General features: G+C 38.8%; 1 protein-coding gene and 1 long non-coding RNA gene across 2 annotated transcripts in view; one reads left to right on the plus strand and one right to left on the minus strand.

Moving 5' to 3' along the window:
• Positions 1 to 12,628, plus strand: part of LOC308410710 — a 30,017-nt gene extending 17,389 nt beyond the window's left edge. The window contains exons 2-3 of the long non-coding RNA XR_013974229.1: positions 12,031 to 12,126; positions 12,580 to 12,628. This is a non-coding gene — a long non-coding RNA (uncharacterized lncRNA). The remainder of the gene's footprint in view (positions 1 to 12,030; positions 12,127 to 12,579) is intronic.
• kcnj4 (potassium inwardly rectifying channel subfamily J member 4) lies at positions 5,237 to 8,214 on the minus strand (the record flags this gene model as incomplete). Its single annotated transcript, XM_080904265.1, has 2 exons — positions 8,186 to 8,214; positions 5,237 to 6,863 (listed from the first exon to the last, which is right to left on the minus strand). The coding sequence occupies exons 1-2, from the start codon at positions 8,206 to 8,208 to the stop codon at positions 5,237 to 5,239; spliced, it is 1,650 nt and encodes a 549-aa protein (XP_080760391.1). The 5' UTR covers positions 8,209 to 8,214.
• Positions 12,629 to 14,084: the final 1,456 nt, after the last annotated feature.

Below are 14,084 nucleotides of genomic sequence, written 5' to 3' on the forward strand. Positions count from 1 at the left end.
TGCTTGTTTGTGTCATGTTGGATTTTCTGCATTTTTACGTTATCAGAAGCAGTAATTTTGCATAGTTGGATAAGATTCATAGAGAGTTTGCATCTAGACACGCTTGACTAGAAGTGTAAAAGATTGCTGGTACTGCTGTCCATGAAGTTATTAGAAGCCAGTCAGTTTTCTTCCCTCTTTGCACACAATCTTTTCCATCAAACTAGAATGTCACCGATGAAAAAGGTCCAGTCAAGAACAAATTTCTAGTACTTGTCCAGCAGAGGGCGCTGGCTTCCATTGCACAAGAAGTTCCAGTACTTGCATTAATTTTGCAAACTTTCTTGGCTAAATTATCATGAAGTCATCAGATCTGGAAAGTTTGGAAGTCTCCGAGACTAGAATATTTCAAAAGTGTTATGTCTCCATCCTACAATGTTGTTTTGAATTGATCCGATTCCAAAATAGTTTTAAAGCTTTATAAATACATCTGAGAAAACACAGCATATTTATATTTCCTAAATATGTAAGTGACTGAATTTCTGTAGTTTAATCTTCATTTTGACAGCAGACAAATGCCTTGCTTCCCAAATCAATCCTTATCCCCTCTTTCCTACATACAGAAATAGGTTGTTATTCCTGCACTATTATTATGTTATTTCTGCCACACAAATGAAATATGACAGATTAAAACGAATAAACAGTAAATACTTTTTTTTATAAGTAAAAAAAAAACGACTTTAAGCGTCATCAGTTGAGGTTGTTTCGCTGCTTCCTCTCATCCGTCTGTTACTTTTTTGTTCATCACAATGCATGATGGTATAGTGTCCCTGGACATTGAACAGAGAACTTCAAATATAACCTTAGATCATCTCTTTTAGTCACTAAATACTGCAGATATTTTGAGTTGTCAGAGTTTAGGATTGCACAGGTGTATCGATAATAGCTGAAGTCCACTTGGCCTGCTTTTGTGCAGGATTTCTGTCATAGCTTTACGGGATACTTAAGAGAATCCAGCTATCACTAACTCCACCCGTGCTTTGCATACAGAAACAAAATGTGTGCTTTATATGTGTAAATGACCTATTTTGGATAAAAAATTACCCTTAGGGGTCTTCAGTTGTCAATCTGTTCCTTTGATTCAAACAAATATGCATTTAAAGACAATGATCAGTCTGGTTTGACGTGCTTGCTTTCATTCCGAGTTTCTGCCGATATTCCTTTGATTTTCTTTTGTCTGGTCAAACCATCCATCTCAGAGGAAAACACAACAGACATGTGACTCTGGATGGATGCACACTTTAGAGCCCTTTGAACATTTATCAGTCACTAGGATTGTGCTTTGTAGCACTGAAAGCTAATCATGTGATATGTACCATGGCCTGCTGTGATTACTGTCATTTGAAAATATAGCTGCTTTTTGGGGGGTCAGATATTTTTAATGCAGCAGGAAATGCTGCCGTGAGTTTAAAGCTTGTACCTTTTGAATCATTCAAACATAACTTGTGTCTTCTCATCAGTGAAACCTCTAATGAGGTTCATAAAAGTTTTCCTGTTAATAAAAAACAATCCTATAAAAAGAACCTCACATTTCCAGGACATAAGTTTAAAAAAGACCAAAACCCATCAAAATCTGAGTCACATTTTCTCTCTGTTTATCAAGTGATATGTTATAATGATGATGCTTTCAGCTCTCTGGCACCATTGTGGTGTCCCTTGTGAGATGCCACACCCAGGGCAATGCCCTTTAGTGCAAAAAGGCAGACTTTTGAAATTACATCAAACTATCTGAGGCCAAAACTCTTGTTTTTCCAGTGATATATTTCTTTTTTATAGTTTTGCCTTTAAGAAAAACAAAATTATAAATTTAGGTTGCACTTAAAAGCAGCAATACACTTCTCGTGTGATGGAAACGCCTGCAGAGGCATCTAGTGGCTGCGGAGAGGAATGGCAAACAGTGCAGAGGAGTTCAGTGCATACACTAGAAAGGAGTGTGTGTGTGTGTGTGTGTGTGTGTGTGTGTGTGTGTGTGTGTGTGTGTGTGTGTGTGTGTGTGTGTGTGTGTGTGTGTGTGTGTGTGTGTGAGAGAGAGAGAGAGAGAGAGAGAGAGAGAGCAGAGAACAGCATTACAGACATAATTACAGAAATATTTATTTGCAACATCAAAAAATGTACAAGAAAGAATAAAGTGCTTTGTACTTCAGGGTTTTTTTTTTTTTTTTTGTTTTTTAAATCTTTTCAGCTTATTTCAGTCTGACAGTAGTTTGCTCAGTGCGTGTGTTAATCCCCAAGGAAGGAATGGAAAATCATTTGATTTCTACAAAGCAGGAAGACTTTATAGCAAAGGATACAAAGCACATAGTTGTTAAGTTAACACCCATTCTTGTCGAGTATTACACAATCCAGAACTGACATTGCATAAAGACTTTTATACACTGCCAGTCAAAACCTTGTGAAAAATGTGTTTTCACTTTTTTTATTTTTAAAATAACTTAAGAATTTCAGAGTAACTTAAAATTGTATTTTTTTTGCCCATGTTCATGTCAAAATAATCTGTACACAAGTATAGAAATTTAACAACATTTTAATCAGAATCTGATTACATTTAAATATGGAGAACCAAAACCAACAATGTATATGTCTCAATAAATAAATATAAAGTAAAATTTCAGAAATTACACGAACAACCACACTAAAAAAAAGTCAGAATCAGAAGTCCAGAACTCCAATTTTACTTGTTTATTGCATCTCGGTGGCTCACCTGCTTTCAGTAACTAAATGAATATGCCATCAAATGTGCCAAATCAGGCACATTTTCATTTAATATGTTAATTTAATTAAGTAATGTTTTGGTCCTCCGTATTTTAAGGTGTCCTTGTCAAATCAAATTCACACAATTGTAAAATTTGAATTTAAGTGTGTTAAATGTGCATTTCATATGAATGTTTGAGAAAATTATTATGGATACAGTAATTTCAGTCTTATTTACAAGATGTACCAGGGCAAACAAAAAAACATTTACACCAAAACTTGCACTGTACTGTCAAAAACATTTATAAATATGAATAAACATGATGATAAACGTGAAACTGATATGCACATCAAAGTGTAAGTTATTTAAAAGTCAGTTATGTTTGTATTTTTTATTTTGTCATCCTGCAGTGTTGAATTCATTAAACCATAGTAAGTATTTTACTTTGGCTGGCAGTGTATGTTTGTCAGTTGAGTTGCTTTACATATGCTTTGTATAATCCTAGTTATCTGGATTGAGAATTTTGACAATAAAACATTATGAAAACTAAAACTATTTACTGTTTGTTGCTCAGATGCACATCGTTTCTACATCCAGTCTCTCTCCCACACATTCACATTAATACAAAACAAACACGCCTGCTAGCAGTCAGCAAAAAAAAAAAAAAAAATTAAACTCATAAAAGTCTCAATAAACAAAACAAAACAATAAGATAAAATAAAATAAAATAAAAACCATCAGACTGAATATTGTAGTCGGTACAGTCTGATTACTGCATGTAAAAGCCATGGGGTAAACATATTACAAATATTTGTTCAGGCCTCAGTCTGAAACTAATTGATGGGAAATATTTGACGATACAATCAGTAAAGTAAATAATGTTTATTTACAGGTATTTTAGTATTTTCCATGGTAAACTTTTATCATCTATCATATCATTTGGCTCTCTCAGCATGCTTTCCCAGTAAATATTGGAAACTTATTTCTCATGTCATCTATCATACAATCATCATGTCAACTTTGTCTGCAACAATTCATAAGACATCAGTAATAATCCCGTCCACCCACATCCAAATACTTATTGCACTTCCTGAGACTGCACAAACAGCCTCCGTCCCTTTGTTTCCTGTTGTGCTTCCTACTATCATAGACGCAAGTACTGTACACGGGCCACTGTTATCCAACACCACACCTTTCTTTGGCGGACAGTAACAGAGCAAATGTGTTTTGAAGCCGATTCTCAGTATTGATTCTGTAATCACAGCCTGCAACCTCCGCAAGAAACAAACCAAGAAAGAAATCCTCAGAAGGAGCGATCAAGAAATCTGCACAGTAAAAACAAAATCTGTAAAAATACAGTGAAATGTGCTGGTTTAAAATGAAATCATTTTCCATATGAACTTTTTAAGGATTTTTTCCTGTATTTTTTAATCACACAATAATTTTACCAGTTACCAAATACGCAAACCTCCATTAAAAATGTAATGGCAGAAAATTACCAGGACATTTCCCCCCCCCCCCCCCCCCCCCCTTTTTTTTACACAATTTTTTATAGTGTACTCTGCTTTTTAATCATTATCCTAACTTAATAAAGTTATTTTAGTCTTGATACACTAATAAAATTAAGCATTTTAACAAATCAACTTTAAGCTCAAAACTATGTTTTAAACATTAGATTTTAAATCCAGTGACATCCCTCTAAGTTTATCTTAAGGAAACTTTATTACGTTCTTCAGGAAACATCTTCTGTTACACTTAGTGATTGCACTTAGAATTTTTTTTGCTACTGTACAAAATCAAAAAGTTTATCAATAATGTATGCTAAATAACTTATTATAGGGCAGTTTTAGGAAATATACTTGAATGAACGTTTATATAGAAGATTCTCTCCTGTAAATTTCAACATTTGCAGCGCACAAATATTTTCCATTTCAATGTACATTTGTAAGTCAAATATTCTGACTTCTTTCAGCAGTAGAAACAAGCTTCAATACAAATGGGAATATAAAAGACAATGTGGGAAACTATTGCCAGCATGATGATCCACGAACTGGCTGAAGTTTATCGAGCATAAAACTTGAAGAACTTCGGTTCTCTTCATAAAGAGAATTCAAATCAGAATTGCTATTTCTTTCATAAAATATATTGTTTATGTTCACATAGAAATTAAGTTAAGATAAAGAACATTTTAATTATGCAAAATATACATTTCTTAGTCCAAGTTTGTGGGCTTTTCTGCCACTGTGCTTTCCTTTGTCAAATCATAATAAAAGAGCCAAAATCCTGTCGGGAGCCAAAATAAAAAAAGCCAGACTTATTCTGCACAAAGAACCTTTGACAAAAGCTCTAAGAAATTCCATCACAAAACTATTTAGGAAACATTTCGTACTTTTGAGCCACTGAATGTGAATATAAAATAACACTGGAAAGGCAAAAGGGGTATGGGACATGCAGAAAACAGGTCCAGAAACAGGAGGAGCATGGGAGACCATACCCTCCCCCTTCTCACTGAATCTCTTGCTCGCTCTTATAGGTCACTGGATCAAGAGGAATTGCAGTCTGTAAGATATCAAACTCCATCTGGTTATTGTCCATGTCAAGAACACACATGACATTGTGACTGCCTGAAGTCACGGTCGAGTTGTCGTGGAACATATTTTGGAAGTCAACAGAAACTGAAGTCCTTCTCTCCTCTGCCCTCTCCTTCCCTACAATCTGAGAAGAGTCAAATATATCATCCTCTTCCTCCCCACAGCTCAATGCCACCTCGTTCTCATAGCAGAAAGCGTTAAGTGACATGGGGATCAAGTCTTTTGTGGCTCTGCATGCAGACGCAGGAGAAGCAGCGGAAGAAGCCTTGCTCGCAGCTTCATCCAGCTCTTTGGCGCTGAGATGGGGCATTGACGGCACCTCGTATGTCTTGTGAAAGCGTGCGTAGTCTACCTTGTAGCGGTCGCGGTCCTCGTAGATCACAGGCTCAAACCTGTGGCCCCAGAAGATCTCTCTGGAAAGGTAGGAGCTACGGAACTGGGTGGTCATGGCTGTGGCCTCCACCATTCCTTCCAGGATCACAACGACCTCAAAGTCATCTGCCTCCAGATCAGCTCGGCTCAGAGTATACAAGGGGCTATCTTTGTCTATCTCGTGGACTATAACCAGTGGAGATACTAGAAACAGCCTGTCTGTGCCCTCATCATAGCCCACATTGAGGTCCATCTGCTCTAAAGGGATGAATTCGCCCTCAGCTGTGACATACGAACGTATGAGCTGGGCACGGACGTGAGCCTCCACAATGTGGCTCTTCCGCAGGTTCCCCACCCTCCACATGAGGCACAGCTTGCCATCACGCAGCGCAATGACAGCATTTTTGGAGAACATGAGGGTCTGGTTCCTCTTCTTTGGCCGAGCCATCTTGGCCATAATGGTGCCAATCATGAAAGAGTCAATGATGCAGCCTACTATGGACTGTATCACCACTGTTATTACAGCAACAGGGCACTCCTCGGTAACACAGCGCCATCCGTAACCAATAGTAGTTTGGGTCTCCATGGAGAACAGGAGCGCCCCAATAAACCCCTGAACATGAAGTATGCAGGGCATCCTTTGTGCTTGCTCTCCAGTTGTATGTCCAGATGTGGCTCCGTGCAGACCTCCAGGTGTCAGTCCATCACCCTTCAGTGTAGGGTGCTCTTCAAAGTCCCCATGTGCCAGGGCAACAGTGTAAAAGATTAAACCAAAAAACAGCCAGGAGACAAGAAAGCTGGTGCAGAATACAGCCAACAGGTATCTCCAGCGGCTGTCCACACAGGTGGTGAAGATGTCAGCTAGAAAGCGCTGCCCCTTTTCTTCCATGTTGGTGAACACAACGTTACATTGTCCATTTTTCTTCACAAATCGGCTCCGTACTTGGTTGGAGCCCCTTGTCAGAACCTTTCCGTTGTAGTTGTTCATCACTCCTTGCTCCGTCGTGCTGGGCACGATAGCGGAGGTTCCTGACCTCCTCCTGTCTTCTCCTTCTGAGGTGCAGGCCAAGTGCAGTCTGAATCTGGGTGAACTGTGGCCGTTATGGAGTCCTAAGCTAGAAATCTTTTGCCTTTCTTCCTCTGGTAAAGTATCAGACACAATGCTGTACCTGTCAGGAAAAAAAGGGACTTGGATTAAAAATTGTATTTTTTTTTCTTTTATTCTTAGTTGATTGTGGCGTACTGTGCAAAACTCTTTTCTTTATCTGTTGCTTCCAATTAGCTCCAGAATTTCCAATTCCAATTTTTGAAGGGGTGTTGAGAAATAGTTCTCTGGGTTTCTGAAGCTCTTTTCAAAGTTTGTCCTTAGACATTTGCTGCTTTTTTTTTACTCATTCTCAGTCCAGTCAGATTGGAAGGTCAGCATCAAGTAACATTTATGACTCCAGTCATAAAACAAAACATATATTGAACTCAGAGTCACAAATGGTCTACTTAAATTGACCAAACTCATCTTCACCTGAGTGTATCAGCATCTCCTTTACATAGAGGATTACCTGCTAGGAAGGTGAGTTCAATTTAGCTGCGTGAGAAGGATCGCTGTCATCACAGATTATAGGATTATACGTGACTCAGTGTCAGTCAGACAAATCATTTTGGGATGGACATGCCTGTACTGTGGGGGCACTTCATCATATGTAAATGAGTGTTAACACTCTATTAATCATTCATTGACCCACTGACACTTGAGAGCTCTGTTTGAGAGATGCTAAGTTTATGTTGACAATGACAAATCGATGTTATGTGTTGTTTTTCTTGGGTGGGGATGTGAGCGGTTGTGGTGCTGGGGGTAAACATCATGCTGATTCGCAAGACACAAAACTGTAAGACAAAATGAAATCCATAAGAACCGCCTTGGTATATTTAAGTCACAACAAGCAGTTAAAGAAGAAAGAAATTAGGTGTTGTGTGTTCAAAAAATAAGGTGTCCGACTATTGATTTACACACAGAATGGAAAAAAATGAACATAGTGCATAGTACATCAAGGCAACCTCCTTCTTCACTGTGCGAGACCTGCTGCAGCTACCTGAAGCCGAGAGCTCTTCATGTGCCGCTGGTCAGGACAGCGTAGGACGGCCTTGGCCTTTTCTAAGGATCTGCTTACTGTAAATATCCCTGAGCTGGTCCTGACTCATCCTGCCAACCCAAATTAACAAGCCCATTCTCACCGGACGGTTGGATACTTCTAAACCAACCAACGTTCAAATTAAAAAAGGATGAAATTGTTTCAGTGAACGCAGCAGTCTTTGATCCTCTACAAATTAGTCAGGAAATAATGAGATGAAGCTGAGAATTCAAAGATAGCTGCCCAAACAGAGCTGATACAGTAATAATGAGATGCTACAATTCCAGCAACACCAAGTAAAACGAGTTCAAAGACCAATGGTCCGCATCAGTAAATTTACATCAGGCTGATATTACTGGGCTCACCTGTTGGCTCTACTTGTTCCCATGGCACCAGTGATCACAGGTAGAGGGCCACAGTGGGAGGCCAAACTGTGTCCTACTCCCAAACATCTGGTCTCTTCACAGCAGGTGGTGTTCAGGCCACTGAAGAGACCCCTGGAAGAAGCATAAAATTCAACAGAAACTGTCATGTGATGGTTGCTGTCTTGCTTTTTTAAACCAACCTCACCACATTTAATATTTTGCATAATAGTAATGCATGAGTGGAAAATCTGAGGAATAGTAGTCTATGCATGGTTTTGGTTTTGTGAGTTAAAATGTGGTTCCCATGAGGATGCATGAGTGTAACAGACAAAGCAAAAAGAAGTCATCTGAAGTTTTAAAGTCTTCTCACTGACAAAGACATCAACCACAGCCTGGCATCGCACACTGAAGAAGGCAGCATATTTTGTTTAATTTAAGGAGCATTTTCTTTCTTTTTAATTACAGAAAATGGACTGAAACTGAAAACCTGTGCCTTTTTTCCCAAGACATCCCAGGCTTGTTGTCATTTGCTTTGTTATCAAATGCTAATGCTGATTAAATGCACCTCTACTTCTTTACAATAAAAAAAACTGATTTCTTTTTTCTTTTTTTAAAAGTTTTAGTCCACTTGCAATCACATGAAGGGATCTGTGGCCTATGAACTAAAATGAGTTTGACAGATACTTTGGCAACCTAGCAAAATTACATGTTACAAACCTGATTGCAGCCAGTGTGTTATATTACTGCTACACCCAGACCAAGAGATCAAGGATAGTAGCATGAACTTACCTCCCACCCCTCCAAGACTCACATACCTTACTATGACACAGTTTATTTGCATTTTGTGTTCACCATTGTGCTTTTATTTTCTCAGAAGCTTTTCAGACTTAATGAAATCCAGTCAGACAAGTCATTTGAAATTTTTTGAACAATGCGTTTACTATTAAACTCTCTCTTTGTATCTATTTAGCACATCTGCAATGTCAGAGAGCTGTTTGTGAGACTATTCGTATCTTATGCATCTTTAATTGAAAATAAAAGTTTATGCAGTTATTTGTTTAAGACATATGGGGCCCGATCTAAAGGCGCAAAACTGTCTATATCTGTCTATAGTGTAGCTTATATCGATAATATAACACTATATCGGGCATCAGAATCAAATGCATGTGTTGAGCTGAGTTTTTTTTTTTTTACGTGATTTCTAGTTCAAAATATAGTAAAATAAGAGAATAAATTAGCAAAGTGACACTGACTTTTCTTGAATTTTCAGGTGTCACATGAAACTGTATTTTTGTTTCTCTGTAAGACGGGGTCGGAGGCTTTAATCATTTCTCCTAATCAACCAGAGAGTTCACTGGAAACCACATACACATAGAGAAATGTCTGTAAGTGCTGATTGCAGGGATTTGATTTTTAATAAGTAGTGTGTGTCTGCCTCCACTCAGGCTAACTTCCAGCTAACAGCATGATTTTGCAGATCTCCTAGCTTGTGTCTGTTTCAGTGAGCCAGCAGTGTATAAGCTCTAAGGCTTCCCTTTGAGTGCAAAAGGTTTCTAAGCTGTAATGAACAGGAGGGCTGGCAGAGTGCAGGTACCAAAGTGTTGAAGCAGTGATGAGACACACACAATACAAACCAGTTAATGGTCACCACCTAAAACTGGGGATTTTTTTTTCTGATGTCAGTTTCCATAGGAACACATCTCCTCTGGCATTTAGGGGATGGAGGGAAGTGGAGAGAGTCACCAGCTGTGTGTGTGCGTGGAGGGGGGCAGTATACAGTATTAAGTGCTCTTATAAAATGAGTCAGAGAGGGAGGGAGGGGTGGAATGAGAGAAAGGGTGCAAGGGCAGGAACACAACAGCTACATGTGACTTTAAATATGTTTAAATGGGCGCTAAGAGGTGACACTCAGTGCAGGCTTTTGATCTGCATCACTGAGTGAAAACACAAATGAGGACGAGAGGAGCCCTGCAGAGTTTGGATGTTTTACTTTCGCCTGCCTATTTCCCAAATAAGTTCATACTGCACTGAGGGCAATAGAACCACACTGATCACAAAAATATGAATGATAAAATTTCAAAAAGACATATTTTCTCGCATTTTACATTTTTAGCATATGTCTGGAAAATAATCCAGATTAAAACGTTATAAGAAGGAAGAGTCTCTGTTAAAGCTTGTGTATGAGTTGTGCAAATATAGGGTATGTTTATGGTTTCATTTCCTCACATATGAGGATTTAGTTCTTTTTTTTTGCCTTTTTTTAAACATGCAAAATCAAATGTACCTTTTGAATTTAGATTTTTGGTCTAATTACTGTATTCAATTGTAGATTAAGGGTGTCATTATCTGACTCATTCATATTGAAGTAATTTTTGGTTGGAACCCTGCTGTAATTATGAATATATTGTTTGTATATATGTTTGTATATAGCACATTTTGCACATGCAAATGCAAACATGTTGCTTCGCAACTTGGGGACTTTCTGGCTATTAGACTCAGCAAAGATTAAAAAAAGAGGTAAGTGAGCTGGGTGATAAGAAGGAAATTAGGATGCTCAAGTGTTCATTTCCCCGAAAGCTTTTGATAATGGCCCCTGATGAGATAAACGACATTGTCAGCCACTAAGAAAAGTAATATTTTCAGTGCGAATGCCAGAGCTTTATATCAGATGTCAGACATGCTTTATATCAGATACAGCCTCAGATGAAGCAGTCATCATGCACAAGGATCTTGATCGCTGGTCATCATGCGTTGATTGTTGAAAACAGGAAAGTGGCTTCAGTGTCCTTAAAAGACTTTGTGAACAAATGCAAATGACATTGCATATAAATGTTTTCTGCATGAAGACAAAATTAGAAGTAAACTGAAAACTACTCAAATACAACAAGCTAACCTTCAAACTCTGTATATACAGGAACTATTTTTCAATTGTTGCCTTAAACTATCATTTATTTTCACTGTCGTGGAATTTGATTATTCAGGTTTTGATCAATAACTTTGATAATCTTATCAAAAAGACTGTTTTTAGTTAGTCATCCCACTTCTCTTTGCTTCTCTTTCTTCTGTGAAAGCTAATCAATACATACCCTGGTTTCACCTCAGTACCTACAAAGCATCAGCAGTAGCCATGAAGAGAATTATTCCCACGCTATCTTCACATCCCAGACATCCTCCATCTTGGCTTCAATTCAGATTTGTTTGGGTTTTTTTTCCTATTTTGTCCTATTTTAATTTTTGCATAACATATTGTATTTTCTGGTTCACGATTCAGGCCGGTTATACAAACTGACCACATGATCATTTTGCAACACATCGGGTTGAAAGTGATGACAAAGTTTTAAAAGCAGCAATGACACTTAGTCACAGGTCACATTTACCTTGATCCCACCTAACTTCTCTTTATTCTCATGAGCAGATAGAGAAAGGTCACTATGGCGACTGCTCATCTGCAGCAGCTCAAGTCTATTGACCGTTTAAAGTTAGTTGTCTGATATCTCAGTCATGTCTCTGAACAATGTAATCAGTTTTTTTGGAATAAAATGTCTCACTACAGTTTATTCAATTTAACTGACCTAAAGGATTACCAGCGTTTATTAGCCTGACGAGACTAGGTCACAGTGATGTAATCGAGGATAATTAATCAATTTGTCCTTCATACAAACTAAGAAGTTTTATTTTATATTAAAGTTCCTGCACACTGTTGTCCACATGTTTAGCATTTTCTGCAAAAGAAAATGTGTTTGCATCATTATGAAGATTGTGTCAGAGGATCCCTTCAACTTCTTCCATCTTTGTGGAGCCATCAGTGGATAATTTGTTCCCTTTTCCTTCACTTTACTCTGCAGATGTGGACGATACAATGAGGCTGTTCCTCTCCTTTTTCTGAAGGCTCCAGAAACAATGATTCCCTTCTGATGAGATTGCATAAAAACATAAGACAGGTGCGTAAGAAGATCAACAGGTGGACAGCATCACTGTCTTCGGGCATATTTATACCTGATGATTCTTGATATGTCTTCATGTGATGCATTTAAGCTTCGCCAGGGTTGTAGAGATTTGCAGTGTTTGAATGACTAGTGTGACCTAACCCTACACAGCAGTTTCCATGATGCCCGAGCTTTGAGTACGTCTGACGCAGTGCTTATTCTGGGTTGATCTCTGCGAAACAGTGCGCTGTCCGCATGCAAAACTAAAAGCTGCTCTTCATGTCTGTCATCAGAGGTTACCAAAGTTCTAAAATACAAGCAAAGTTATCACATAAATGTATTCAAAGTTCGGTTTATCAAACTGTTTTTCAGCAAATCTTTCTGATACTTAAATATTGGCATTTGAGCAGGAGTTACTCTCACCTTGCAAATGATCAGTTGTTTCCTTTCTTTTGCTTGTACTTTTAGTTCGCTCTCACTCTGCGGGGCAAAGCTCCAACGTCCTTAAGTTCATAAGGTGTGTGACAACTTCTTTAATTCTTCCTTTCTTTGAATAGTTTCCTCTAGTTACTCCTTCATCGCTTATTCATCGTTTCATCCCCGCCGTGTCTCTCCTTCAATCCTTTGCTGTCCTCCGCTGCCTCCTTCGCTGATGGTAATCCTGTCTGTGCGCACCCTCCTCTGCTACTGTACTCATACGCCACAGCCTGAAAACGCTGTGTCAATCTCCCCTCTGCTGTGCATGGGGGGAGGGAGGGGGAGGTGGATGGAGAGGAGAGGAGAGGAGAGGAGAGGAGAGGAGAGGAGAGGAGAGGAGAGGAGAGGAGAGGAGAGGAGAGGAGAGGAGAGGAGAGGAGAGGAGAAAAAAAGCAAAAGAAAGTAAGAGAGGAAGGAGAGGAAATGACACTAAATGGATATCCACTTGGTGTGCTCTCAGCTTGTGTAGGTGTTGAGTAATGCCTGATGTGCCCATGTAAGCAAGCAGGAACTCATTTGAGTCATGATTTCTGAAGTAAGTCTATTCAAGGAACAAAAATGGCAACAGGTGGGAGACAAAAATATGGGGTCTTGGAGATTAAGCAAGTTGCCAACACAGTTTAAAACTGTGCATCACCCTGATGATTACAGGGCTGTTGCCGCAAATTGCACTTTGACGGTAAATGCTTTCCATTTACTCCCGAACAGCTGTGCTAGAGATGTTTTCCAGCTTGTTGTTAACACCTGACAAAGGTTATAACAACAGTGAGCTACGAAAGGCAGAGAGCGCTGGATTTAAGCTTTGAAACTTTGTCCATGTCCCTGTGTTTAGTTTAACTTTAGCTGTGATAAAGCAGCAGGCTTCCTCTCACATACTGTGGTCATTCCAGAAGGAGTGCAAATTTGTTACCTAAGTGCTGAAAGTGTTGTTTGACCTGAATCTGAGCAGAATGTGTGATTAATCTCAGTAATATATTGAAAATTCTCATTTTTAAATCATAATTATAATAATAATCATATTTTACTGCAAATCTTTAATTTGATATTCCTGAACTTCCAACTTAATGATGCAGTATGATTGAGCATATGGTGTGTTCACTATTGGACTATTATTTCAAAGTAACAATGATCAGCGAGTTAATACAGATACGTCTATACATTTTGTAGCTTTGCCTCTGTACACTATCACAGTGATTGCAGATCAAATAGTCAACGCAGACTTTCAGCTTTAATTCAAAGGGTTTAACAAAACGACTGCATTAACTCATTACTAATAATCGCAGTATCTTAGCTGTTCCTAGGACTGCACTCTTCTGGAAAGAAATCTTGGGTGTTGTTCCTGGGATCTGCTGGAGCCACTCGCGCTGCTTGGGGGTCACTGCCCTGAGTGCTCCGATTACCACTGGGGCCACTGTTACATTTACCCTTGACATCTTCTTAAACTCTTCTCTGAGTCCTTGGTACTTCTCCAACTTCTTGTGTTCCCTCTTCCTGAT

This window comes from Rhamphochromis sp. 'chilingali' (genome assembly GCF_963969265.1).
Source record: "Rhamphochromis sp. 'chilingali' genome assembly, chromosome: 15".
In the NCBI taxonomy this organism is placed as follows: domain Eukaryota; kingdom Metazoa; phylum Chordata; class Actinopteri; order Cichliformes; family Cichlidae; genus Rhamphochromis; species Rhamphochromis sp. 'chilingali'.